This window comes from Natator depressus, chromosome 7, assembly GCF_965152275.1.
Source record: "Natator depressus isolate rNatDep1 chromosome 7, rNatDep2.hap1, whole genome shotgun sequence".
Lineage (NCBI taxonomy): Eukaryota > Metazoa > Chordata > Testudines > Cheloniidae > Natator > Natator depressus.
The window spans coordinates 59,194,179-59,219,459 of NC_134240.1; the positions used below are offsets into that span (position 1 = coordinate 59,194,179).

Consider the following 25,281-nt stretch of genomic DNA (forward strand, 5'->3'; position numbering starts at 1 on the left):
AAACCCCCTTCAGAGACGTGGCCCAACCACCATGATGGGTCACTCCTGGGCTGGGCTGGACACAAACAAGGGAGCTGTGGAGGGGAGGTTCTATTTCCCATCACCTACCCGAGAGCTTTCAAAGATCTGCACAGAGAGAGAGTCCAATGCCCACGGGGCCAAACTCCTCTAAGGGACTTCTCCAAGGCAGGAAGGGGGCAGGTTCTGTAATGACATCTCATCCTTCAGCCCATAATGCCATGTTCACTGCTTCCCATGCTGCACTGAGGGCAAGTCTACACTAGAAACGCTGCAACTGCACCACTGAAATGTAGACACTTCCTACAGTGACAGAAAGGTTCTTCCATTGCTCTAGTAAATCCACTTCTCCGAGAGGCGATAGCTAGGTCGATGGAAGAATTCTTCTCTCCACCTAGCTTACTTACATCGCAGGGGTGTGAAATTCTTCACGGCCTTGAGCGATGTAGTTAAGCCGACCTAACCTTGTAGTGTAGACCAGGCCTGAGACTAAAGCTGCATCCCTGGATCTCTCTACCTGTCCTAGGGTTTTCCACAGCCCCCATCCTGCACTATGGTGTCTACGCAGCTGGATAGCAATGTTCTAGTGGTCTCTATGGAGCACTCTGCTCAGCACCCAGCCCAGGGCCTGAGAAGCTCTCTCTGAGAGGTGTTGATCTTCTGTTTCTTCTGCTCACTCGAGTTATGTTGGAAGAGCTTTCTCACAACGCCAGGCCTTGCAGCATGCTTAGGAGTCGTCAGGCTCTGGATTAGCCTCATCTCTCCTTTGGAGGCAGGTCAATCTGCAGCCCAGCCTCCCAAACCAGGAATGCTGCCCTCCCACACTGTGTCTTGGGCTCTGAGAGCAGCCAAGTCCCAGAGCTGCACCTCTGTCTTGGTGGATCTTTGGTGGGGCTAGTGGATCCATCCTGGGTCCATCTCCTGATCCACTGCAGCCTTTAAAGATCTGGACCACGGCCTTTAATAGCAAGGGAGGCAGGGATGGAGGAGTGCTCAGGGGATAATGTGCTCACGACACCTGAGAAGCATCCCCCATCTCCCATAGTGGGTGCGAACAAAGCCTGCTTAACTGTCCAGCCCTAAGACAGCTTGTTGTGGTAGCTGGGGGCAATGTGTGTTAAGAAGCCTGGTCACTGTCTGGTCTGATAAACACTGGGAATCATAGAATCATAGAATATCAGGGTTGGAAGGGACCTCAGGAGGGCATCTTGTCCAACCCCTGCTCAAAGCAGGACCGATCCCCAACTAAATCTAAATGTGGCCTCATCTGGATTTGGACATTTCCAGGATCCTTCTGCCTGTGGCTACTGGCGTCGTAGCTGCATCTCTGCAGGGGAAGCTGAGCTGTGTCTGCTGAAAGGGCAGTTAAGTAGGGAAGTGACTTGTCCAACAAGTGTCTGGTTGGTTCTCTCTTTACAAATGGTAAAATAACGTGGATGCTCCCTTAATGTCAGACCCAGACTGTAAACGCCTATGTAACTGGAACAGGTGGAACCCTCACTCTATTTAAGTCAATGGCAAATCTCCCATTGACTTGGCTGGAGATAGGATTTCGCCTAGTGCCTCCCTGGGTCTGATCCTACAAGCCCAACTCTGCCAACGCTCCCATCGCTACAAACAGGATTTCCTTGCACAGCCGGCTTGTGGAATGAGACTCACTGACTTTGGGGATTTGCTGGACACGTCAAACGTGCCACACAGCATGGAGCTGGACCAGGCCTACTGCATTCTCAATGAATTCACCTGCAGAAGGCTCATCATGACTCTGCAGCGTGCCTGGTCCAGGTGTATCCACCCGGAAGCTTACATCCCGCCCATACATACAGCAGCAGGAGGTAATAGCTAGGAGTTTCAAAGGGGCCCAAGGGAGTTGTGTGCCTAACTCCCTCAAGGCCCTTTAAAAATCCCCACCTACATTGTAAGATGAATCCCTCCCAGTCCAGTCCACATAGTGGCACTGCCAGGAGATATTGGGCATGTGGAGACATTGATTTTGATGCCTTAACTGACTCCATTGAGCAGTGAATGTCCAGAGAGCAGTGAATGTTGGCCTGGCCGTCAGCCCTCCCATGCGCTAATAGCATGTTGGGTATCTGGCACCCGAACACTAGTCAGCATGCTTCCCAGGCAGAGTATAATTTGCCTGTATATGTTTGTTGTTCTTTTAAACATCCTGTGAACGAATGAAGGTAAAGGGACCTGGACTGAGAGAAGCCTAGCCCCAGATCTAAACTCCCCACACCTTAGAGAAGTGCAGATCCAGAAAGATAATGACGCTTTAAAATCTCTCAGCGTTCTGCTGGCTGCAGAGTCAGGCAGCCATCTCATGTTCAGTTCAGTCTTAGTTTGTGTGAGCTCAGGGAAGCTTCATTTGAGACTTGGATATTAACAGAACAAGAAAGAACCAATGTAAATGCCTTTCTGCCTGTTTGTGTACGGGGGAAAAACATACCATTTACTAATTTGAAATGAGTGCAAATTTCATTTGGGTATAAATTTTATTAAGAAATTTATAAGTGCATACACATTTAACAAAGACATGATATTGATATAAAAAGTGTTTATTTTCAAAATACTATATGAAAAGGAATTATTTTAAAAAGCACAAATGTATATAATATTTCCATAAAGCTGCCTTTCAGAAAAACTTTTTCACATTATCTGGGAAGTGTTTTTTTTTCTCAGTAACAATACAAAATACAGTATTCACCACATTCTTACAACACTGACTTCTCAATGATCAGAGGTTGGAGGATGCATGCAGCCCTTCCATGGTGATGTGTATGCCTTCTTCTCTGGGGGTCAATGAAGATCTGGATTTGCAAACAAGGCTATTATGTGATTGGATGATGGTAAAGGTTAAGTTTGTATTTTGGATATGAGCACAGTCAAGCGCCTATATGCTGTAATTGACATAGATCAGTACAAGTTTTCAGAGAAGAGGGGATTGTCAAGATCCTAATAAAGGCAAAATAGCAACAAGAAATTATATAGGAACTGCATAGTCAATTAAATGTGTACATTCAACTCGGAATACAGCCTCCATTGGAAAAGACCAACCACAGTCACCCTTGCTCAAACACCATACCGGTTAATAACTCATTGAAAATTCACCCTTCACACTTTCTCAAGCAGGACTCAAATAAGACATCAACATCTAAAGCTACGACAGTTGTAAAGCTCATATAAACATGAGTATTGGCACAGTGATAAATACTATGTTTTCTTTCCTTTCTGGTTTTGAAACCTGGGATTCTGTATCTGTCACTTAGAAAACAGCCACTTGTGAACGTTTCACATTTGTGGAAAATGCTCTTTTGGCACCATTTCAGTGTTATTTTGTTTCCCTTCCTCTTCACATTCACGTGTGGCCAGCCATGGCATTACTCCTGTATGTCTCTGCTTTCTTCCCCTGAATTTGTCTTTGGTCGACAGCCAAATGTAGAAAGCAAAACTTACCACGGATCCATCTCCGTGGAACCAGATTTATGAAACCGATGCCCCGCAACTTGCTAACATTGTAGAGGGACACAGGAATCATAAAATCATAGAATCGTAGGCCTGGAAAGGACCTCGAGAGGTCAGCTAGTCCAGTCCCCTGCACTCATGGCAGGGCTAAGTATTATCTAGAAGTGGAGCACACTTCAAGTAGTAGTGCAAGAAGCTGTCAATTGTACAGGGATTGATTGCTCTAGTGTAAATTGCCTGTCTGTCGTTTCTGTTTCCTGATTAACACTTCTGAGGCAAATACTACAGGGCAAACTACAGAACCCTCAGAGACCCCAGCGAGTCACTTGCTCATAGCCCATAAAATAGGTCATTAATGTTCCTTTCTCCCCCAAAGCATCTACTTCCCTATGTGACTGGGGCAGCCCTCCAAGTGACAAATGCCCTTCCGTGCTGCTGCACCAGCCTTGCTGGCTGTTTTTGTCTTCGGCAGAGGGAAATTGCACCGGTGCCATGCACGGCTTACAGTGGTTAGTCCTGTCTACACTAAGGTTTGCACCAGTTATGATGGCTGAAGGCAGAGAGACTGAGCGCTTGTCTACACCTACACTTTATAGCGCTCTAGCTTGCTGGCTCAGGGGGGTGAAAAATCAGCAAGTCTGAGCGCTTTAAAGTGCTAGTGTGGACAGGCTCCCAGTGCTGGGAGCTAATCCCCTGGTGGAGGTGGATTACCAGGAGCACTGGGAGAGCTCTCTCCCAGCGCTCGCGCACGGCCACACTCGCAGTTCAAAGCGAGGCGGCGGGAGCATTCCTGCGGCAGTGCTTTGCAGTTTCCAATGTAGACATACCCTGCATGGGGGAGGGCCAAATGCAGTGCTCTGAGCACTGACCCACTGAAGCTGGCTCTGTCAGTCCTCACGCTGAGGGCTGGTTAAAAGGGTTCCTCATGGAAGGCAGAACACGGGTTCAGGTTTTAAAGGGCCGCTGTTGTGCTAAATGCACCCCTGAGTCAGAGAGTGAGATTTCAGTCTAAACTGGCTTCAATGGGAGCAGGATCTGAGCTGGTGCCCAGTTCAGACAGTGTGCGTGAGGAGTCTCTGTCCAGCAGGTAGGGGAGAGAGGTTATAATTCTGTGTTAGAACAGAAATTCTTAGGCACTTTCTCCAGGGCTTGTTTAAAAACCTGAGGGTAACTCCTGACTCTGATGCAGGTGTATACTCTCCAGCCAAGTCACTGGCAACTGCAGACGCCTATATCAGGAGGGAGTCTGGCCCCTAGGTGATAAAACACACAATATGGAAGATGCACTAGTCTATCGGTTTCTTGGTCTTGTAAGCTCTTTTTGCCTTTACACAAATGACAGAGGGTCTGATCTTGCTCCGATTGAAATCAGCTGTAAAACTGCCACTGATGTCAGTGGTGCTCAATCCCTACTCCCCAAATGCCTACAAAAAAGGGTGCACAAGACTTAAAAGCACCAACTAGTAGGAAAAAAAAAATCACCTGCACTGTTTTCAGGCAGAGCTCCTGCTTGGTTTCTGCTACAAAGCTGATGGGGCCACATGGTGCCCACAGAAGCACATCCTGCGCTAGCATGATCATTTTGTAGGGAGAATACTTAGTTTGCCACAGTGACCAAAGTGGAAAATAAGACATCCCTGGGATAGACAGAATGGTCCTTTGGCATGTAAGTTACTCGCAACGGAAGAGAGTGCTTACTATAACAGCCCTTGCATACCCAGAATACAAGCTCCACATAAAGGAGGAGATTCCTTCTGAAGAAACCCACCCAATACACAATGTTGGGCATCACACAGATATTTTGCTGCTCGCGGTTTGGACAAGACACGTTTTCCCCATTTCTCAGTGCACAGCGTAACAAAGAGATTGCCCCGTCGCTGAGATACCTTTCCTCTACATTTCATATTTTATACATCTTTATACGTGGTTACAGAGCTGGGAATCAAGAGGGAGAAATAACAGGCCTGTGGGGTTGCCGGAGGTGGCATGTCTCTCCTGGGTGATACCTTGTTGCAAATGGAGCTCTGGACACTAGATCGTTTCACCAGCAGACAGAGGCATCTCCGCCTGGGAACTGGGAACATTTGCCTGCACACACACTCGCAAAATCACGCTCTACGGTGCTGACTCGGGCCAGCACCAGTGTTACTCTCCTACCCTGTGTTCTGTCTCAAGTAGGGCTGCAGACAAGGTCTGGTTACAGGAATGGGAAAATGCATTGCTTTTTATGCTGAGTCATTGGGAGCATAGGAACATAGGAATTACACGATCGAATTGCACCTCACAGCTCATGTCCTGCTAGGTAAAAACTCTTGGATGCTGGCATGAACTTAACAGCGATTGCTAAATAATACAGGCAAGGAAAATGATATTATAATGTAGGGTTAGTCTAAATTCATCGCTGCCACCAGTGCTAGATGATAAACCAAACTATGAAAAGATTGTTTTTTAAAAAAACAAACACATTACTCCATAAAATCGTATTGTGAAAGCAAGCCAATTTGTGAAAAAAAAAAAAAAAAAGCCTTTGGAAATGCATGAAGCCTTGCCTTTGTGCTGCATGATAACAGTGAAATGCATTCATTCCCTAATACTGGTTATCTGCTCTCTGGGTCCTACAGTAAGAAATCCTGTAGACGGCTTACAATGCTTGCCTCTTACATCTTGAACCTCCTGTTGATGAAGAACAAAGTGAAATACTATTAAGGTTTCTTTCAGTAGAAAAGAGCTTAGTTATCAGGACTAGTCATTTAGGGGTTGCCACTACATTGTGCGTCAAGACAAAAGCAAAGGCAGTTCGGCTGCATGGTGCCTGAAGGAGGAGCTCTTGGGGCCCTGAAGGCCTGAGCCCAGCATCGGTGGTTATTTTCGCAGGAAGCGCTGATCATAGTTAGTAAGGTGTCCAGCGCTAAGCAGGAGAAAGGCTGGCTAGGAGGTTCATTCTGGGCCTTGAAGCCAGAGCAAGGAATGCTGCTGCGCACAGAGATGCAGCAAAAAAGAATGGGGGAAGTGGGGATAGTATGGGGCTAAAACATGATCAGAACTGGCCCGGGGAGCCGAATGGCACTCGGACAGCTCTGCACAGGGGGATGGTACGGAGAGCAAGGAGCAAAGGCAGTACAGCCAAGTCACGCTGCTCTTGTGCTGCATCGACATACACTGCCATTCCCTCGTCTCTGAGCCGCTGAGCGGAATCTAGCTCTGAAAGGGGACAGGCCAAGCCCTGCTCTGTTCAGCTCCCCTTGGATGTCAGAGTGGGGTGGCAGGCAAGTGTCTGTCTTCCCCTGGAGTTAGCTGGGAGTGACCATTTGTTTGGGGTCATTTGCTCAAGCAGAGATGGTCCATTACAGCCTGGTCCCTCAGATCCCAGGAGTTCACTGTGCTCTTTCTTTGGTGTGTCTGAGGCGGATCAGCTTGGCAAATGGCTGCAGGTTAATATCAGGCTATTAAAAAAGCTTCAGACCCAACCCCACCCCAGCCGGCTGTGCAGAAGCACATTCTGAACCTTCCTGTTACCTATCTGAGCTGCTCAGCCTGTGGCCCAGCAGTGTGTGATGAGTTGGGTGATGAGACCCAGTGACAAGAGCAGCTCTCAGCTCGCCGCGATCAGTAGCCTTAGACACTCATTTGAACCATGACACTTACTAAACCCGTTAAGTAATTTTCCTCTCTCAGAAAGACACAGAAGATCTTAATTCCCACACCCTGCTCTCCCTAGTGCCAGAGACCTCAGGTCTGTGCATGCAGGGAGAGCAAAATATGGGAGCCAAGATCCACCGTCCACAAGGGAGAGGAGAATGTTGCCCATCTGCATCACGGCATGTACAATCCTCTGCCAAAATGCAGCTAATCACTTGGTCTAATATAATAGTCCCAAGAAAACAGGTGGCTTTCCTTAATACCCAGAAACGATGGCCAATGTAACAATCTGCGCTGCACACCTACATTCTGCTTTTGTCATTTAAAACATCAATAACAAATCCACAGAAGTTGCTTGTTATTTATCTCTGCACTTAGTTATCAGAAGGGCAAAACTAAGCTCAAGGCAGGGAGCCACAAGCAGCTGAATCCTTATCCTGCCTCCGATTCTGGCTTCTTGTAGGCTTGCTGTGCCTCAGTTTCCCCACCTGTGAAATGGGATGATAATACTTTCTCCACCTAACAACCTCACACACTTATCCCGGGAATGAAGCAGCTAACGTCTATAGGGTGGCTTGGAAATACGAAGCACTGGTGAAGTACTAAGTATTTTCCTCTGTCAGGTGTTTTAAGTGGGATGAAACATGCTATAGGACATTAAAAGGTTTTGCATTTTTTAAATAATAAAGCTGAAATATGGTATTTCACGTCTTTGTGTACAGTGGTAATTAGCAAGTGCAGACTGTGTGAGTGCCCGTTGGAGGCTCACTAGTGGTGCTGTCATTTCACCAACAAAGGGCCTGTGTTTTTAGAATACACCATTACGTAAAAGTGGGTCTCTTTTTAACAGTGTGAAATCCCCGTGGGCACCCTCCTGCTGGCAAGTGCTATCAATAAGCAGGTGCTAATTCACACCATGTGCAGGCCTTTCTTAGCACCCACAGCAGAGTGGGGAATAGTCAGACAAATCCGCCTCTGTGACTTTCAAGCTGGGTTCTTTCAGCTGTTTTTGAACTGAAGAAAATGCATGACTTTAATCAGTGGAAATGCCACAAGGCCATTTTAAGAGTGTGAAAATGAGTCCTCTTCGACCATGCTCTCACATTCTCTAAAATCAAGCCTGTTGGTCCAAATCCATCCCTGGTGTAATGCCACTGACCTGCCCCAACATTACCGGAATTTCTGAGACCCTGACAATCTTTTACTGTATGTACCCTTGCAACCCCGCTGGCAGGCAGGGCAGTGCTGTTATCCCCACTGGGCAGGGCGCACAGACTCAGCGACTTGCACAAGGTCACAGAGGAAGACTGCGACGGAGCAGGAATTGAACTTGCGTCTCTCCCAGAATAACACCCTACCCACTGGGCCATCCTTGCTCTCTGGGAATTGGCACCACACAGTAGAATTGGGCCTTATCTCTCTTGGTGCTGCTATTTATTTTATAAGGGTCATGAAGTGGTCTAACGCCAAAGAAATATAGAGAGAGACAGCCATAGAAATTGGCCAGATACAAAGGGGCTGATTTGCATTGATGCCAAGACCCCTTTACACCACTCTGCCAAGGTAAAGTGGCCTTCAAGTGGGTATAAATTACAGTAACACCCACTTCCTGGCACTCACTGCCAAAGTGGTGTAAAGGAGCCTTAGTGTAAACGAGAACCAGGCCCAAAGTGTCTCAGTGATAAGCCATTTCCATATGCTAAATAATCACCATCACAATATTTCTACAGCATCTGGCATCTAACGCTCTCAAAGCAATGTACAAGTACCAATTAATGGAGCTGGCTACACGACACACCTCGCTGGGCAGAGTGTAGGGTACGTGCAGCTGCATGCCGCAGTGAAAAGCAGACTGCGTCCACACTTCGGCATGCAGCTGCATGTGTCAGTGAAAGGCTGGGGCAGGGGGGCAGTCAGCGGCCTCTCCCCGACAGGAGTCTTTTCCTGCAGCAGAGAAAGGCTCCAGCAGCTGAGAGGCAGCGGGCTATGACGCTGCTAAAACCAGCAGGGCTTGTAGAGAGCTGTAGAGAGCTGTGCGGGGTATGGACCCGCGTACGTTCCCACCCCCTGCAGCGTGTCGGTACGCTACTCACCGAAGCTGGGCCTCCCCTCTACGCTGCTACTTAAACCCGGGCTAGGGAGCTACGCAAGTGCATGCACTACGCACCGCTGAAAGCGGCAGACAGCGGACATGTAGCGTGCGTCTCCCAACACGCCTAGGAGGCTGAGAAGCATCATTACCCCCATATTACCCCTGGGGAAACTGAGGCACAGGGCATTCAGGCATCTAACTTCCCAGTCACAGCGCCGGGTGAAGTCAATGAGCTGTGGGCACTCAGCACAGCTGAGGACCAGGCCGTCAGTGGCTTGCCCCAGGCCACACAGAAAAGCTGCAGTCCAGCATGTGACCCTAACACTTTGTCTAGCCACAGGAGATGGGGCCATGGCTTATTATCCTTAGTCATTATTTACAAAGGAGGAAGAGCTGCCACAAATTGATTGACAAGTGTGAAAACTAAGATTGCAGCCGGCCACAGGAGAGTCGGAAGTTTCCTTATTTCCCCAAGAAGACTCAAGAGGAATCTTTTTCTATGTTACTTTCCTCTCTCTTCCAGACCCATCAGCTTTCTTGTGTGTTCCAGAGCTGTCAGCTGAGCTTAGCGATCTCCAACATCTGAGGCTTAAGGAAGGGTTGGAGTCTGGGCTACAGTAATGCTAGTTGGATGGGCAAGGTGCATACTCTGACCGCTCTTTCTTCCTGGATCTACTAACTCCTACAGGGCCCCATTTTTCAAATCTTTACTTGAGTGAGGAAGGAGGATTACCAGGGTTGGGCCTGTAAATTATTACAGGAAGGGAATTATGGCTTGTTAGCAGTTTCAAGAAAGATCTAACTTGCCCGATCAAAATGGATGTGAGATTAATAATGTCGACTAGCATGGTTATGCAATGGTCTTTAAAGCCAGATAGAAGATCTGGGCTCCCAATTCCCAGTGAGGTTAATTAGGGCTGTCGATTAATCGCAATTAACTCACGCGATTTTGGATGTTTTTCTACATTTTCAGATATATTGTATTCTGTGTTGTAATTGAAATCAAAGTGTATATTATTTTTTATTACAAATATTTGCACTGTAAAAATGATAAACAAAAGAAATAGTATTTTTCAATTCACCTCATACAAGTACTGTAGAGCAATCGCTTTGTCCTGAAAGTGCAACTTACAAATGTAGATTTTTAGTTACATAACTGCACTGAAAAACAAAACAATGCAAAACGTCAGAGCCTGCAAGTCCACTCAGTCCTACTTCTTGTTCCGCCAATCGCTAAGACAAACAGGTTTGTTTACATTTACAGGAAATAATGCTGCCCGCTTCTTATTTACAATATCACCAGAAAGTGAGAACAGGCATTTGCACGGCATTTATGTAGCCAGCATTGCAAGGTGTTTACGTGCCAGATATGCTAAACATTCGTATGCCCCTTCATGCTTTGGCCACCATTCCAGAAGACATGCTTCCATGCTGATGACGCTTGTTAAAAAAATAATGCCCTAATTAAATTTGTGACTGAACTCCTTGGGGGAGAACTGTATGTCTCCTACTCTGTGTTTTAACCACATTCTGCCCTATATTTCATGTTATAGCTGTCTCAGATGGTGGCCCAGCACATGTTGTTCATTTTAAAAATATTTTCACTGCAGATTTGATAAAACGTAAAGAAGGTACCAATGTGAGATTTCTAAAGATAGTGACAGCACTCGACCCAAGGTTTAAGAATCAGAAGTGCCTTCCAAAATCTGAGAGGGACGAGGTGTGGAGCATGCTTTCAGAAGTCTTAAAAGAGCAACACTCTGATGCGGAAACTACAGAAACTAAACCACCAAAAAAGAAAATCAACCTTCTGTTGGTGGCATCTGACTCAGATAATGAAAATGAATATGCTTCGGTCCACACTGCTTTGGATTGTTATCAAGCAGAACCCGTCATCAGCATGGACGTATGTCCCCTGGAATGGTGGTTGAAGCATGAAAGGACATGTGAATCTTTAGCGCATCTGACACGTAAATATCTTGTGACCCCAGCTACAACAGTGCAATGACAATGCCTGTTCTCACTTTTAGGTGACATTGTAGACAAGAAGAGGGCAGCATTATTTCCTGCAAATTTAAACAAGCTTGTTTGTCTGAGCGATTGGGTGAACAAGAAGTAGGACTGAGTGGACCTGCAGGCTCTAAAATTCTACATTGTTTTATTTTTGAATGCAGTTTTTTTTTACATAATTCTACATTTGCAAGTTCAGCTTTCATGATAAAGAGATTGCACCACAGTATTTGTAGAGGTGAAATGAAAAATATTATTTCTTTTGGTTTTTTACAGTGTAAATACTTGTAATCAAAAATAAACATAAAGTGAGCACTGTACACTTTGTATTCTGTGTTGTAATTGAAATCAAGATATTTGAAAATGTAGAAAACATCCACAAATATGTAAATAAATGGTATTCTATTATTGTTTAACAGGGCGATTAATCGTGATTAATTTTTTTAATTGCTAGACAGCCCTAATGTTAATATAGTCTACTGAAGTCACATAATTGTGTATATTACATGAAGGTGTGATGAATATAAAGCAGAATAAAGGGTAAGCAGAATTAGTGAGCAAAATGCTTTTCTACTGAAAACCATCCTTGATATTTCACGATCAAATCAAACCCATTAATTTTTCAAATCAAGTATTAGACTACTGTATTCTGAACACCTTCTGTCCCCCATAGCTGCAGAATCATAGCGCAGAAGAGATCTAAGCATTTAAGCACCAGCAAAGAGTAAGTTTGACACGTAAGTAAACTAAGTAACCTTGAAGCAATTTGCAACAAACCCTTCTATAAAATGTATTAATTTTTTTCCAGAAAAATAAATTCCCACATACAGTTGGGGGGTTGTATCATGAAACAATTAGCCATTTTTATTGCTTGTGCATAGAGGGTAATGTCACATTTGATACAATTTCAATACAAGTGAAAAAATATAATATATGGCTGATTGAAATTGATAAGCTACATTAACATTTATAGATCTATAATTACTTATTTTACAAGCTGTTAGTAGTTTATAGGGATATCAGTTTTTGAACTACCAACGTTGGTATGGTTCCAATTCAAATATATGACTTGTTTAATGAACTATAAATATATTCTGAAATACATGTAATTGAAAAAGTCAAAGCTGTGCACTAAAATATATCAAAAATATGCCCCATGGAAGTATTACAGAGATAGACCAGATCATCTATGGATGATCTTGGAGCATGGAAATTTCATGGGTGCCAGCGTTTCTGGTTGGAACATGAAGATCGTGCCACAATTGTAGGCTTAGTGGACACAAACATATGCTTTAACTGAACCAAATTGTCATCTGTTACCCTGGTGTAAATCTGGAGTAATTCTACTGAATTCAATAGAGCAGCTTCAGGATTGCAATAGGGTAAGTAAGATCAGAATCTGACCTGAGACCAGAATTAGGCCCTTTGTTCTCAGTGGAGCAGGCCCAGGTCACTACTGATGTGAGAGCAGAAGGTGACCCAGGGCCATTACTCTGCAGGTTCAGCAAGGTACTTAAGCTCTTGTCTGACTTTAAAGGGGGCTGCTCACGTGTTCCAAATTAGACAGATGCTTGAGTACCGTGCTGAACTTGGCCCTTAATGCAGCACAACGCCGCTTGACAGCAGGAGGAGCTACCTGTATGTGAAAGGCCACATTCTGCTCTTGACATCGCCTGGGCCAAACTCCAGTGCCGCTCTAGTGCAGACAAGCTCTGTCCACATGGACTGAAGTCGGCCGGGGCAAAGGAAGGCTCAGAGCAGGGCAGGGCTGGAATCGCTAGTGATTTGCGTAGTGGTTTCCATGCGCCCCACTCTCTGTAGCCTCACCCCAGTCCCAAAGGGGTTCGACTGCCTCTGGGGGAGGATGCCCCCATTCCTGGCTACTGTGAAGCCCCCCTGCCAGGAAGAATTCTTATCCCTGGCTCCTGAAAGTGCTTCAGAAAAGCAGAGGATGGAGTCTCTGCAATGCACCAACCTACCCCACCTCCTATTCCCCTCTAATGCCCCTGACCCCTCCCTCCTTGAGGTGTCTCTTCCCCTCTGCAAATGTCTGGATTCCAGCCCTGCCTCACACGGGGGGAAAAGCAGCAGCAGAGGTAGGATTCAGCAAGGTTGAATGAGGTGCAGAAAGGGGTGAGGGGTTCTGCATGCACAGGGGGCCTCGCTGCTCCGAAGGCCGCTGCTGGCTGGTCCCTTGGCCGAGCCCTTCCCAAGGAGGGAGCTCCCTCCCCTCTTCCCTTGATTCATTTCCCATCTGAGGGAGGCTGCAAAGACCTGTTTGCACAGAAATGACTGACGGTCTCTGTTCTGCGCTCACTCACAACAGCAGCCAATTGACCTGGCTTCTAATGAGCCAGGCTGACTGGTGTGGGACCCTCAGCAGGAGAGCCACATTGCAGTGCCATGAGGAAAAACAGGCCTGCTAATTCGCCAGGTGTGGCTGAATACCATCTGGCAGAAATGGAGGTTTGTTCTTAGCAATGGATGTTGCCTTGGCAAATTTTAATGGCTAAAGCATGGTTTCTGCCTGCCAATCCCCACTAGCCGTCAGCTGCCGGTGCACACAGACTCCCAGCAGAAAGAGGAGAAGGGGCTCCAGAGATACTTTACTAATAAAGATTTGGAGATAATTGTGGATTGGGTGGGGGAGGGGAATAAAGGAAGCATTTTCCTTGGGAGAACTGCTCTTTTAGAAAGAGGGAAGCCCATTTCTGACTTGCTAGGATACCTCTTACCCCAAATACTGACAAATCTCTTAATATAAAGTATAGAAAATACTGTAAGCCACTGTTTTAATATACACTGGGTAAACTCAGACCCCATCTTCATAGCAATGCCTGATTTCACTGAGTACTTGGTCCATATGATTAAAGCCAGCCCTGAACGTCCTACCCTTTAAGCTCTCAGGGTGTGTTATCTGTAAGTCCGTATGTTTCTTGCCTTACTTGTTTAAAGCTTTCTCCAGATATTCCTGAATCCACTTTAACTTGGGATCAATGCACACTTGCTTACTGTTGTTCTTCAGCCTTGCTCTGTCAAAAGAAAGAGAAGAGTTGTGGTGTGAGGACAAGGGATAACATGGCACAGAAGGCCTCCTGGGCCAAAGTGTGCCCTCCGTCCTACCTGCACATTTCTAGTGAAGACAATGGAACTGCACAAGCTTACACCAGGGGTCAAATTCTGCTCTCAGCTTCACAAGGGTGTGTCTGGGGTAACCCCACTGACTTCATGGGAAATGCTCTGGATTTACACCAGTTTTAAGGGTTAGCAGAATTCAGCCCCTTGTTTGAATCTCATCTGTTGGCAGCTGTTGGGTTGCATGGGCGTGAATGAGGAAAGAAATTGATTCTCCAGATTTTATTATTAGGATCCGCGTTGCTGTCAGCGCAGGGCATGTGGGAGCTGCATTTCATTTGGAAAGAACTGATGAGCAAATGGAGTCTCTGCAATGGATGAATTAACAAACACCTCTGAACATTGTCTGATGCTCAGCCTGACTCTGAACTTTCATCCAGTTTTAGAACAGAAACCAAACTGGACTTTCAGGAGGATCCAAAAGGTTCTTCTGTTCATTTTTTTTTTATTTTATTTATTTTTTTTTAATTCTCACATGGGTTTGGACTTCTGGACTCCAGGCAGGAAAAGAATTGGAAATGCCAAGTTGCCAGCGAGGAGCAACTTTCTCTCGTGTGTTTTCCAATCAGCACCGGAAATGGAAGTTCCAGAAATCTCTTGAGAAAGCCTGTTCTCATGCAATTTCCAGCCCAGATTTGCAGACTCAGGAGGTTTAGATTACATACGTTACAGATAAAGATCCAATCTTCTGGATGCTTATCTGAACCAAACTCCATCTCCCAGCCTCTGGAAATTCATCTGTCACTGGCTTCTGGGTTCAATGGGATGTGTCAGGTAGAAACAAGATATATAGCACTTTATCCAGAGCATTTAAAGCTCTGTAAAGTCAGGCACTGGTCCTTCAAGGTGCTGAGTACCTGTTCTGAGTGCTGAGGTCCCTCACCTCCAGCTGAGCACAACGGGAGTTGAGGACACCTGGCATCTGCAGGAGTTGCTCAGCATCTTGCAGGATCAGGCCCATCAATGCCACACTAACCGCACTGGCAATATGTTGTGGAGGCATTAACACCTATTACCGTGCATTGATGTAGACAGGCCAAATTCTCCTCTTCATTAAGGACTCAATCCTGCCAGGTACTGAGCACCTTGACCTTGATCCAACAAAGCACTTAAGCACATTCTTGACTTTAAGCATCTGAGTCTCATTGACTTGGGCCAGACGCCCTAGAAGGCACACACTTAAGAGCTATCTTGGATTGAAGCCAAAGTGCTCCACACCTGCAAGACTGAGCCCTTAATGTTTAATAAAAAGTAAGCCAATGAAAGAAGCCGGGGGATCTAACATGCTGCTAGTGCTGAAGTCCTGTGAATAGTCATGTACTGGGCGTACTGCTGCAGACCCAATCCTGCAGTCCTTCTGCCAACAGGGTTTCCATCGGACCTGGTTCTGATCTCACTTATGCCGGTGTAAATTAGGAGTCTTTCCACCAAATTCAGTGAAGTTATAGCAGTGCAAAGTGTGAGCAGAGTCAGACTCATTGTCTTCACATGGGAACTTCAGAACTGGCCTTAGACAGGAGAGTAACAAACTGAAAGCACAGCCAACCACTCTCCATGCACAGAGTATTTAAAGATAAAGACCAGCTCCTATACAATTTGCTCAGGCAAAATTGCTCTTGACTTCAAAGGGAATTTGGCTTGGGTAAAAAATCACAGGATTACTCCATAAATCCATAATACGGGGTTCCAATCAGATGTTTCAGTCCTAAAAAATGATGGATTCCAAAGTAAATAGCTTTGATTACTTATTTAAATTACTCACATCCACCATCCAGAACACATCATGCCACATAATGACAGGTTTCAGAGTAGCAGCCATGTTAGTCTGTATCCACAAATAGAACAGGAGGACTTGTGGCACCTTAGAGACTAACAAATTTATTTGAGCATAAGCTTTCGTGGGCTACAGCCCACTTCATCGGATGCATAGAATGGAACATCTAGTAAGAAGATATATATATATATATATATATACACATACAGAGAAGGTGGAAGTTGCAACTTGCATCCGATGAAGTGGGCTGTAGCCCATGAAAGCTTATGCTTTAATAAATTTTGTTAGTGCCACAAGTACTCCTGCTCTTCTTATCACGGCACATAGCAACTGAATTCAGTGTTTGGATAAAATCTGCTAAAATGGGATTTTTAGAGTTAGCATTTATTTTGTTTTTTAATTTCTGTTGGGTCCAAGGGGCAGAATTCCCCAACCTTCTGGGGCATTTGAATTTAGGGTTCCATTTCAGGTATATCTCTTTTATGTCAGATTTTAAACAATGGTTTGGGGGGGAGTTGGATCATCTGTTCTGTAGACACTAAAATACACTGCAAACAATAAACATATTCAGACCATGTTGGGGGAAAGAAAACAGGTTTTTTCCATTTCAATACGTCATGGTCTTTGCCATCTCTAATTACTTCGCTCTCATGTTAATCAAGAGAAAAATGCATATCATGTCAAATCTCAAATTTCAGTCATTATGTTGAAACGACTTCAGATCATTCCAAATCCCCCCAAAGCCTTCCCAGTGGGTTTCTCTTGACTCTCACGATGTTTATTAGGCATTCCCGGAAGAGCACAAATCCATGTATTATAGCTGTTTAGATGCATGCCTCTCCATTCCATCAAGTAGCAATCAGAGCTGGCGAAACACACAATGTATGATGTTTATGCCATTTTCAGGAAGAGCAAATTATTTCTCAGTTTGGACTGAATTGTCAATTGTCCTCCACCAAAATGAAAGGCAGGGTACATGCAGGAAACTGTGTGGGTTGGATATTTTTTAAAATATATATATTTTTACTTGAAAATATATCTGACTAAATATGTAGATTTTTGAGAAATCGCATGAAACCTTACAGGTTTTTGGCATACAACAATGGAGAGTTTTTTACAGCTCTGATGGTGCAATTTAAAGGGCCATACGAAGATCTAGCTGGATGGCAGAACTGTTGACAGTAGCAGGAACTGAACACAGAGGAGCGGACCGTGCAAAGAGGACCTGATAATCATGCCTCCCACAAGAGCTGAGGGTACTCAGCACAGGCCTGCTGGGAAAATGATTTTTTTCCCCATGAAAGTTTTCAACAAAAAAAGGTTTTTTTAATGTTTATGTTTTTTTTAATCTAAATTTGTCTTTGTTCTTTTTTGGATTTGGCGTTTTTGATGAAACCCCTCAAATTTCCATTGTTTTGGTTTTTTCCCCCTGAAAACACCCCCCCCCCCAAATAAAAATGGATCCTTTTTTTCTGAAAAAAGTCAAAAAAGCCGTTTTCCACTGAGGAAATGTGCTGAGTGAAACTGTTCTACTTGCTCTGCTCCGTACCTTGCAGAAGGCGCTGGGCCCCATGCAAATTCAAACCCAGGCTGGGGCAGTGCCTGGAGACTGCGGCACCTTTTACCGAGGTTGGCGAAATCCTTCAGCTCCCTTCCTTGCCCAGCTTACCGTCTGAGGCCAAGTAAAGCCTTAAAAAGCACCCGGAGACTTACACAATCTGCAGCGAGCAATTCGGGGTGGTCAGGATTTTGAGGTGCTTGATGTTGGCTTTAGCCACGTTGCTCTCGTAGAACCTGCAGGGGCATCGGTAGGTCAGGCTGACGGGTTTCTCTGTGGGATGCAGAAATAGAGAGGACACACATTACTCATTCCTCCTTGGCAGTGGTGCCAACCTGCAGCCCAGTGGCACCTCTAGTTCCTCTCCTAGATAGGCATGAAGAAAACATATAGATGAAGAGAGCCATGGAACAGCTGTGGTCTTGGAGCAGTGTGTCAAAACCCTCTCTAGTTCCCATTGGGGCCTTCTAATCCTGCTGCTTGTGATTTTAGAAGACAAAGGAAGGGGTGAGAAACTGGACCCTAAGAAATGGAGAAGAGATTAGAATAAGGAGCCACTCAATTGTCCTGAGTTACTGCTGGTAATTAGATGAGATAAAGGCTAGAAGAGTGAGGCACTTGTCTGCTCTGTTATTCTTTCCAAATGATTTTGACCTGAGGCCAGATTAGAAGGTAGGCAGCAGAAAGCCAGGAATTCCAAGGAGTCCAAATCAAAACAAGGGGCTCTGCCCAGGTGCAAGCTCCTGGCTGGGAACTGATCTGAGGCAGCGCATGCCAGGGCCTTTGGGAGCTTTCCCAGGGTCCTGCTGTACGGCCTGGCCTGTACTCACACTGCCAAGCGCCTGCTGGCACGGGACTGCTCCCAGAGTAGGCGCTCCGAAGCGGGAGACAGGGCATCAACAGTGTGGATTCGGATCCTTCTGAACTTCCTGCACATGACAGAATCACAGCCACTCACGACACCTGGTCGTGAGTCATTCCATGCTCTACATGGATTCCGTACTGCTAAAATCAATGGGTAGTCTGCCATCAACTTCAATGGAAGCAGGGCTATATCTAGCCCCTGAGCTTAAAATTCTGCAGGGGATGTATATGCAGGACAGCCCGGCTCACTCTGGGGGCTGATCCTGACCTCTGTCCCCAGGCTGAGCCCCCACTGAGGTCTGGAGAGACTGCATTATCCAGCCCCCAGCGTGTACACAGCTGAAATTGTGACTCCTTCCTGAAACGTCTGCACACTAGAACAGAGTCGGGGGCAACATCTCTGGGGCCTGCAGGACTCGCCTTGGGACGTCCATAGGATTTCAAACCATTTCCCGTAGGACAGCTGTTCAGTTGCTGGTTGTGAGCTCTTTGAGGGAAGCTTGTTTATAAAGAGGGAGGGACCTGATCCATGAAATTTGGCCCAGGATCTGGGTTCAGGTCCAAATTCCCCAGCGTCCGAAGAAGTTTTGGATCCAGTGTTGCCTTCCACATCTCTGTTTGTTTTGCTACACAGCAGAGCTCAGTCCCCAAACAAAGCTGCCCTCAAAGGCTATGGAACAGAAAGGGGCTTTGAATCCCGCGCAAGCTGCAAGTTCCTTAAACTGCTGTCTGGGAAGGTCAAAAAAGAGGCAACCAGTAAAACTGCACCTGATCCGTAAACACTAGACACTGACTGATGTTTGTCTCCAGTTACCCTCAAACATACCCTGGGGCACAACACTGGGGGATGCCACCATTTCTTCAAGAAGGAAATTACAGGAAAATCCTTATTACAAGCAACCTTTATGAAAGATTGTGTGAACCAGTAGCTGATCCCCACGGCAGAGCAATTGCAATTGCAGGGAAGAAATGCAGAGTAACTCCACTGACCTCAGCAGAATCCTCCAGTTTTACTCTGGTGGTCAGAATCTGGGCCGGTGCGTAACGACCGTGGAGGCGAGTGTGTAAGGACTGTTGGTCAGAATCCATAGCGTTTGTCTCATAGAGTGAATCAGGGTATTCTCCCGGGCTAGACGTGAATATCTACTGACTAGTGATTTTATAACCCAGGGAACATATATATCAAAGTGAGGCTGCACAAGCCTTAAACCCACGCTCTTTTTGCAAAGGCAGCATATCATTACAGTGGGCATCAGGTCAGCTCGCAGCATCAGCCCTGGGAAGCCAGGGAACCTCTGCTTGCAGCTGCCCTGCGAGTGCTTCAGTGTAGGGAGGCAATGACTTCTCCAGAGCACCCCCTCCCCAGTTCAGATGCAGGGCCATCCTTAGGCATATAGACATTTCATAGAATACCAGGGTTGGAAGGGACCTCAGGAGGTCATCTAGTCCAAACCCCTGCTCAAAGCAGGACCAATCCCCAATTTTTGCCCCCGATCCCTAAATGGCCCCCTTAAGGATTGAACTCACAATCCTGGGTTTAGCAGGCCAATGCTCAAACCACTGAGCTAACCCTCCCCCCATGCAGCATATGTGGCTGTGTAGGGCACCCGAAAATTGGGGCACTACCGAGACAACGGGTAAGAGCGGGTTGGCTCCAGCACACCCAGCGTGCGCTGCAGTCTCCTTAGGCAGGGGCCATATTCTCTGTGAGGGAGAGGGTACAGGGGTCTCTGTGAGAAACTGTGATTCTCCGCCGCCATGAGGCAGGCTGGGTGGCTCGGTATCCTTTGCTGCCTCATCCCTCCCCAACAGGCTGCGAGCCCGGGCTGCTGCAGTGTCTGCTGCATACGAAGCTTGGTGTTGTTTCAAAACTTCTTCACAGTAATTTCCCATAAAATGTTGACAAATTAAAAAAAGTATATTATTTGCATCATTCTGTCAATAAGTCAGATTTTTTTCTATAACGCTACTTCTGTTGTGTAAGTATAGTCCATCAGCATTATAGTGTGCTTAATTTGCTTAAACTGTTTTTAATAAAGTGCATGTAGCAAGTTCTCTAGTACGGTAAGCTTATGTTTGTGTTGCTAAGAGCAAGTCAGGCATAGGGGCACCAGTTTAATAATACTGCCTAGGGACCCATAAATCCTAAGGACGGCCCTGTTCAAACGGACACAGACTAGGGCTATGTCTCCACTGAGAAGAAGGCCGGTTTCTCCCAGGTGATCACTGAGGCGGGCAGCATTTTACCAGGATAGCTTAAGTGCTTCAGCAATCTCAGTAAAACACAGCACTAGGCTCTGACCCACAGAGTGTCTCTCCACCTGGAGCTGGAGGTGTAACTCCTCACCCTCACATCTGCTCTGATCCAGCTAGCAGGCTAAAAGCAGGATGCAGGTGGAGCAGCACAAGACATGAAGCCCACAGTCAGGGTGCCACTCAGTTCTAAGCCCGTTAGTGTTGGTGTGGGTTTGTCCCACTGGGGCTGGAATTTACCCCTTCCAGCTCCACCCCTTGTTATCTCCCCGTAAAATCCTGAGCGGATGCAGGGCCCTCAGGTGGCCAGGTGAGTCCAGGGTGATGCCCCTGGGGCTGGCCGCACCTGGCTTATCCCGCAGTAAAACAGAGCCTTCACTCCACTGTGTTTTTAAAGCAGGAAAGCCAAAGGCTTGTCTACATGGGACAGCTGGATCAGTTACACTGGCACAATCACACGCATATAGTTAAACCCATCTAGCCCTCCATGTGGATACTTTTATTCCAGGTTAGGGTGGCTTTTCCCCCTTTGGCTTAAACCCCTTCCAAACAGGTACAAGATAACATCCCAAAAAAGGCCTCTTATACTGGAATGAGTGTGTCCACACTGGGGTTACAGTGGTTTAAATTCCCACCTGAGTCTATCATCTCCCCATGTAGACAAGCCCTGACACCTTATGTATCCTCCCCTACAAACACACCTCTGTGTAGGGGAAAACACAGGAGAGAAGAGGGCCAACAGCACCCGCCGAGCTCACCATGTCTGCTTCGGCAATGGATGATGGGGAGTTTTGCCTGGGTAAGGACGCCAGGGGTTAACTCAAGGGGGCTATTTTACCAGGACACTGACACATCTGCCGTAGCTGGCTTTCCACTGCAGATCAGAAACCAACCGAGAAAGCCACCTTGGCAGGCTGAGTGCAGAGGGGGCAATCACCCTTCACTCCCACTGCAAGGAGCAGCCCCTGAGACCCCTTTATTGCGCACCATCCCCTCCTGCAGCACCACTCACAAGTGCTTCCCTGGGCTCCTGCCGGTCCCAGGGGCTTGGGACATCACACCTATATAGAGGGTTGGGGGCGGGAGCTGTTGAATATTGCTGTATTCAGCAGTTTCACACCAGGATGAAATTGCTCCACTTTTAATAAAGTGGGATTGGGGAGGGGGGTGGAGTCTGCTCCTAGCTCAGTGTTTCCTTTATTTATTAATGCAATCCCTGACACAAACACCCCTTCCTCTCTAAATCCACAAACTGTGATTCACCCGGAGAACTCAGCTCCTGCAAGGAGCCTGCCTGGAGCTGCTGCCGGAGCAGCGAGGCCCCTGAAGGAAAGCAGCATCGCCTCCTCCCCAGGTGTGCCGGGGCCGAGGGGCTGCAGGAGCCCACCGCAGCCAGGGCAGCTGGACTGCAGGCAGGGCTGTGCCGCTGGGAAGCCATGCCCGTAGGAACAGTGAGATGGGTTCAGATGGTCACCACCACTCCTTGCTCAGTTTACCCAGGCTCCAGCCAGTTACAGTCTGCCCAGGAGATACTGTCCAGATCGGGGGTGGCGGCAGGAGAGGTGAAATAGTGGGAGAGCTGGAACCTCTGCCTCCCAAAGCCTAAACAGAGGGGGGCACGCACAGGTAAGCGAGTCCAGGGGCTGCTAGGGCCCAATCCTGCACCCTTCAAGGCAGTCAGATTTTTGCCATTGGAGGCAACCGGATCGGGCCCCTCGTCAACATCTTGGGAGTGAAACTAACACAGCGAAATCTCCCGCCTCCCTTTGGGTTTTTTTTTCTAGTTCCGCGGAGGAAACCGACGGTTTGGGCAGGTATCGTGCAAGTTACAAAGAGCCGTTTGCTGGAACATATCCCAGCCTAGAGAAGGGACTTCATGGCCAAAGGAGCGAGAAACGCGCCTGTGATCAGCAATCCATCTAGCTACAGAGCGATCCCGCAGGGTAGCAAAGGCTAATGCACAGTGAGCAAAAACTCCCTTCACGCTCTGCCCTGGGGAGGCGGGGATTGATTTCATTCATCTACATCTGAGACCAGTTCGGGTTTACACTTTCCCCCTTCTTAAATACAATTTTGCACCTCCAAAATGTTGATCAGCCTGTCTCTAAACGCCCCTGACGCTCAGTCAAGAGAATCCGAATTTATCCCGGGTAGGGTGTTATATTTATACATCGGATTCAGTTGCACAGAGATACCTGCCGAGATTGCCTTGAGTTTTTCTCTCTCATGTCAATACAAACATTCACGGACTTATTTCTGAAAAGTTTCAGAGTAGCAGCCCCGTTAGTCTGTATCTGCAAAAAGAAAAGGAGGACTTGTGGCACCTTAGAGACGACCAAATTTATTTGAGCATAAGCTTTGGTGAGCTACAGCTCACTTCATCGGATCTGATCGCTGGAAGGACCCGCTCCCCAGGAGCCAAGGGAGCGTGCCCTTTTTTGCGGGGGGAGTCTCAAGGAGGCCGGTGTTTTGTTTGTTTCCCAAGGGCAGGGGCTGTTTCTAGGAGGGCTTTTGTCATGGAAAACGGCCGATGAATTTAGCAGCAGCGATTAGTTGGCATTTGCAGCCTAAACGCATCTGGACCAGGCGCACCAGGATCAACATAGGTTCGCAGGCGCCCGGGTCTCATAGAATCTCAGGGTGGGAAGGGACCTCAGGAGGTCATCTAGTCCAGCCCCCTGCTCAAAGCAGGACCAAGCCCCAATTTTTGCCCCATCCCTAAATGGCCCTCTCAAGGATTGAACTCACAACCCTGGGTTTAGCAGACCAATGCACAAACCACTGAGCTTTCCCCCGCATTAGCCCCTCAGGGCTCTCCCGAGCGCCACAAGACACAGGTGTAAACCCCGCACTCAGCAGACCCGCCGCTGCACACCCAGACCCAGAGACCCTCCACACACGGGGCCAGCCTCCCGCTGCTCGAGCACCCGGGCCGGTGCCCCCGAGATCCAACCCATGGCGGATCCGGGGGGCCGCCAGCTGCCCCGGCTGGAGCGGCCAAGCGCCCAGTCCTTTTCTTTTTCTCCCGCTGCTCTCCAAAGGAGGGAGGTTTGGTCTCTGCTCCAGGGGAAGGAGTCCCAGGGCCAAGTGGCCGCACGGGGCTGGCTGGGAGCAGACCCAGCGCTCCGCAGCTGCTCCGAGTTAGCCCGGAGCTGCGCTCCGTCAGCTGGACGAGGAGGCGTCGCTGTTCTGCAAGGACAACCCCGGCGAGGGCGGCTCTCGCTTTGCACCCAGAACCCCCGCGGCGGCCTGCCCGCGCAGAGCGCCCCGGGCACCCCTCTTCCCCCGAGCCCGGCCGGGGGCTGCGGCTCCCTGCTCAGCCATCGCTGCGGCGCACGGGAGGCGGACAAGGCGCAGGGAGGGGCTGGGGACTGGCCGGGCCCGCGAGCTTTGTACAGAACCGGACACCGCTGGGCAGTGAGCCTCGAGCAGCTGCCCACGGGGGGGGGGGGGGGGGCGGACGCTAAGTCCCAGCCGTGGCGAGATCCGCCCGTGGGGGTCGCTCCCAAACCTCGCGTGGCTGGTTCCTCCTTTCCAAAGGAAACCTTGGCTCAGCAGCCGTCCCTGGGGACCGGCCAGCTCCACAGACACGCACCCCCGAGACGCCGGGGAGGCGAGCTGCAAGCCGGCCGGGACTTCTGCAAAGTTTCCCTCCCGTGGGCTGACAGCGCCCCCCCGCCCGCCCCCCGGCCCCGATCCTAGCTCCAGCCCCACCGTGCCTGGGCAGACGGCTGCAATGCACTGGAGGCAAAGGCCGCCGCGCCCCCGGGGGCTGGAGGGCAGGCAGCGCACTTACCCTCCGAGGGGGAGAGAGAGAGCAGCAGACAAGTGACCAGCGCCAGGGCTTTCCCGTCCATGCTGGCGAGGGGGGCGAGCTGGGAGTGAAAGTCCGGAGGCTGCAGCTGCCGGCTGAGCTCTGCTGAAATGCCTGGTCCCCTCCCCTCTATAGAGGGGGGCGGCGATGCGGGGCGAGGGGGAGGGGAGTAGCCAGCGATGATTTATTGCCCGTGGCATGTTATTACATCCTTCCTCTGCTCCCATTGCTGGAACCCGACCAGACAGCGAGTCGCTCGCAGCCTGCGCCCAGCGAGGCCGGGCTCGGAGCGAGCTGCGGAGCCCGGGGACCCGAGAGGGTCTCCAGCTGCAGAATCGATGCCTTGCAACCCCGGGATGGCTGCAGGAGAAGAGGGTGGGCAGGCTTGGGGGACAGGCCTTGTCCCCCTAATGCACTTGTCAGGCGAGGGGGGAGGGATTAGAGCCTCTCGCCCCCGGGCCTGCAAGGAGGGGTTGGCCTAACCCGGGTAAAGCAAGCAGGCAGAAATTAAGATTAAAGCGGCATCCACTAAACTGGGCGGGCGGCCGCCCTGGGATGTGGATCGCTTCTGGGCATCCCAGTCACCTGATCCGGAACCCACTTCGCGCTAGGCCAGAGTCTGCTGTGGGGTACATCTCCTGTTGTCATGCATTGAC

General features: G+C 48.3%; 1 protein-coding gene across 1 annotated transcript; it reads right to left on the minus strand.

The window, feature by feature from the left end:
- Nucleotides 1–2,613: 2,613 nt before the first annotated feature.
- Nucleotides 2,614–24,775, minus strand: CXCL12 (C-X-C motif chemokine ligand 12). The gene is made up of 4 exons (XM_074958592.1): nt 24,608–24,775; nt 17,850–17,967; nt 14,173–14,259; nt 2,614–6,159 (listed from the first exon to the last, which is right to left on the minus strand). Exons 1-4 carry the CDS (start codon nt 24,666–24,668, stop codon nt 6,144–6,146), a joined length of 282 nt encoding a protein of 93 aa, XP_074814693.1. The 5' UTR covers nt 24,669–24,775; the 3' UTR covers nt 2,614–6,143.
- Nucleotides 24,776–25,281: the final 506 nt, after the last annotated feature.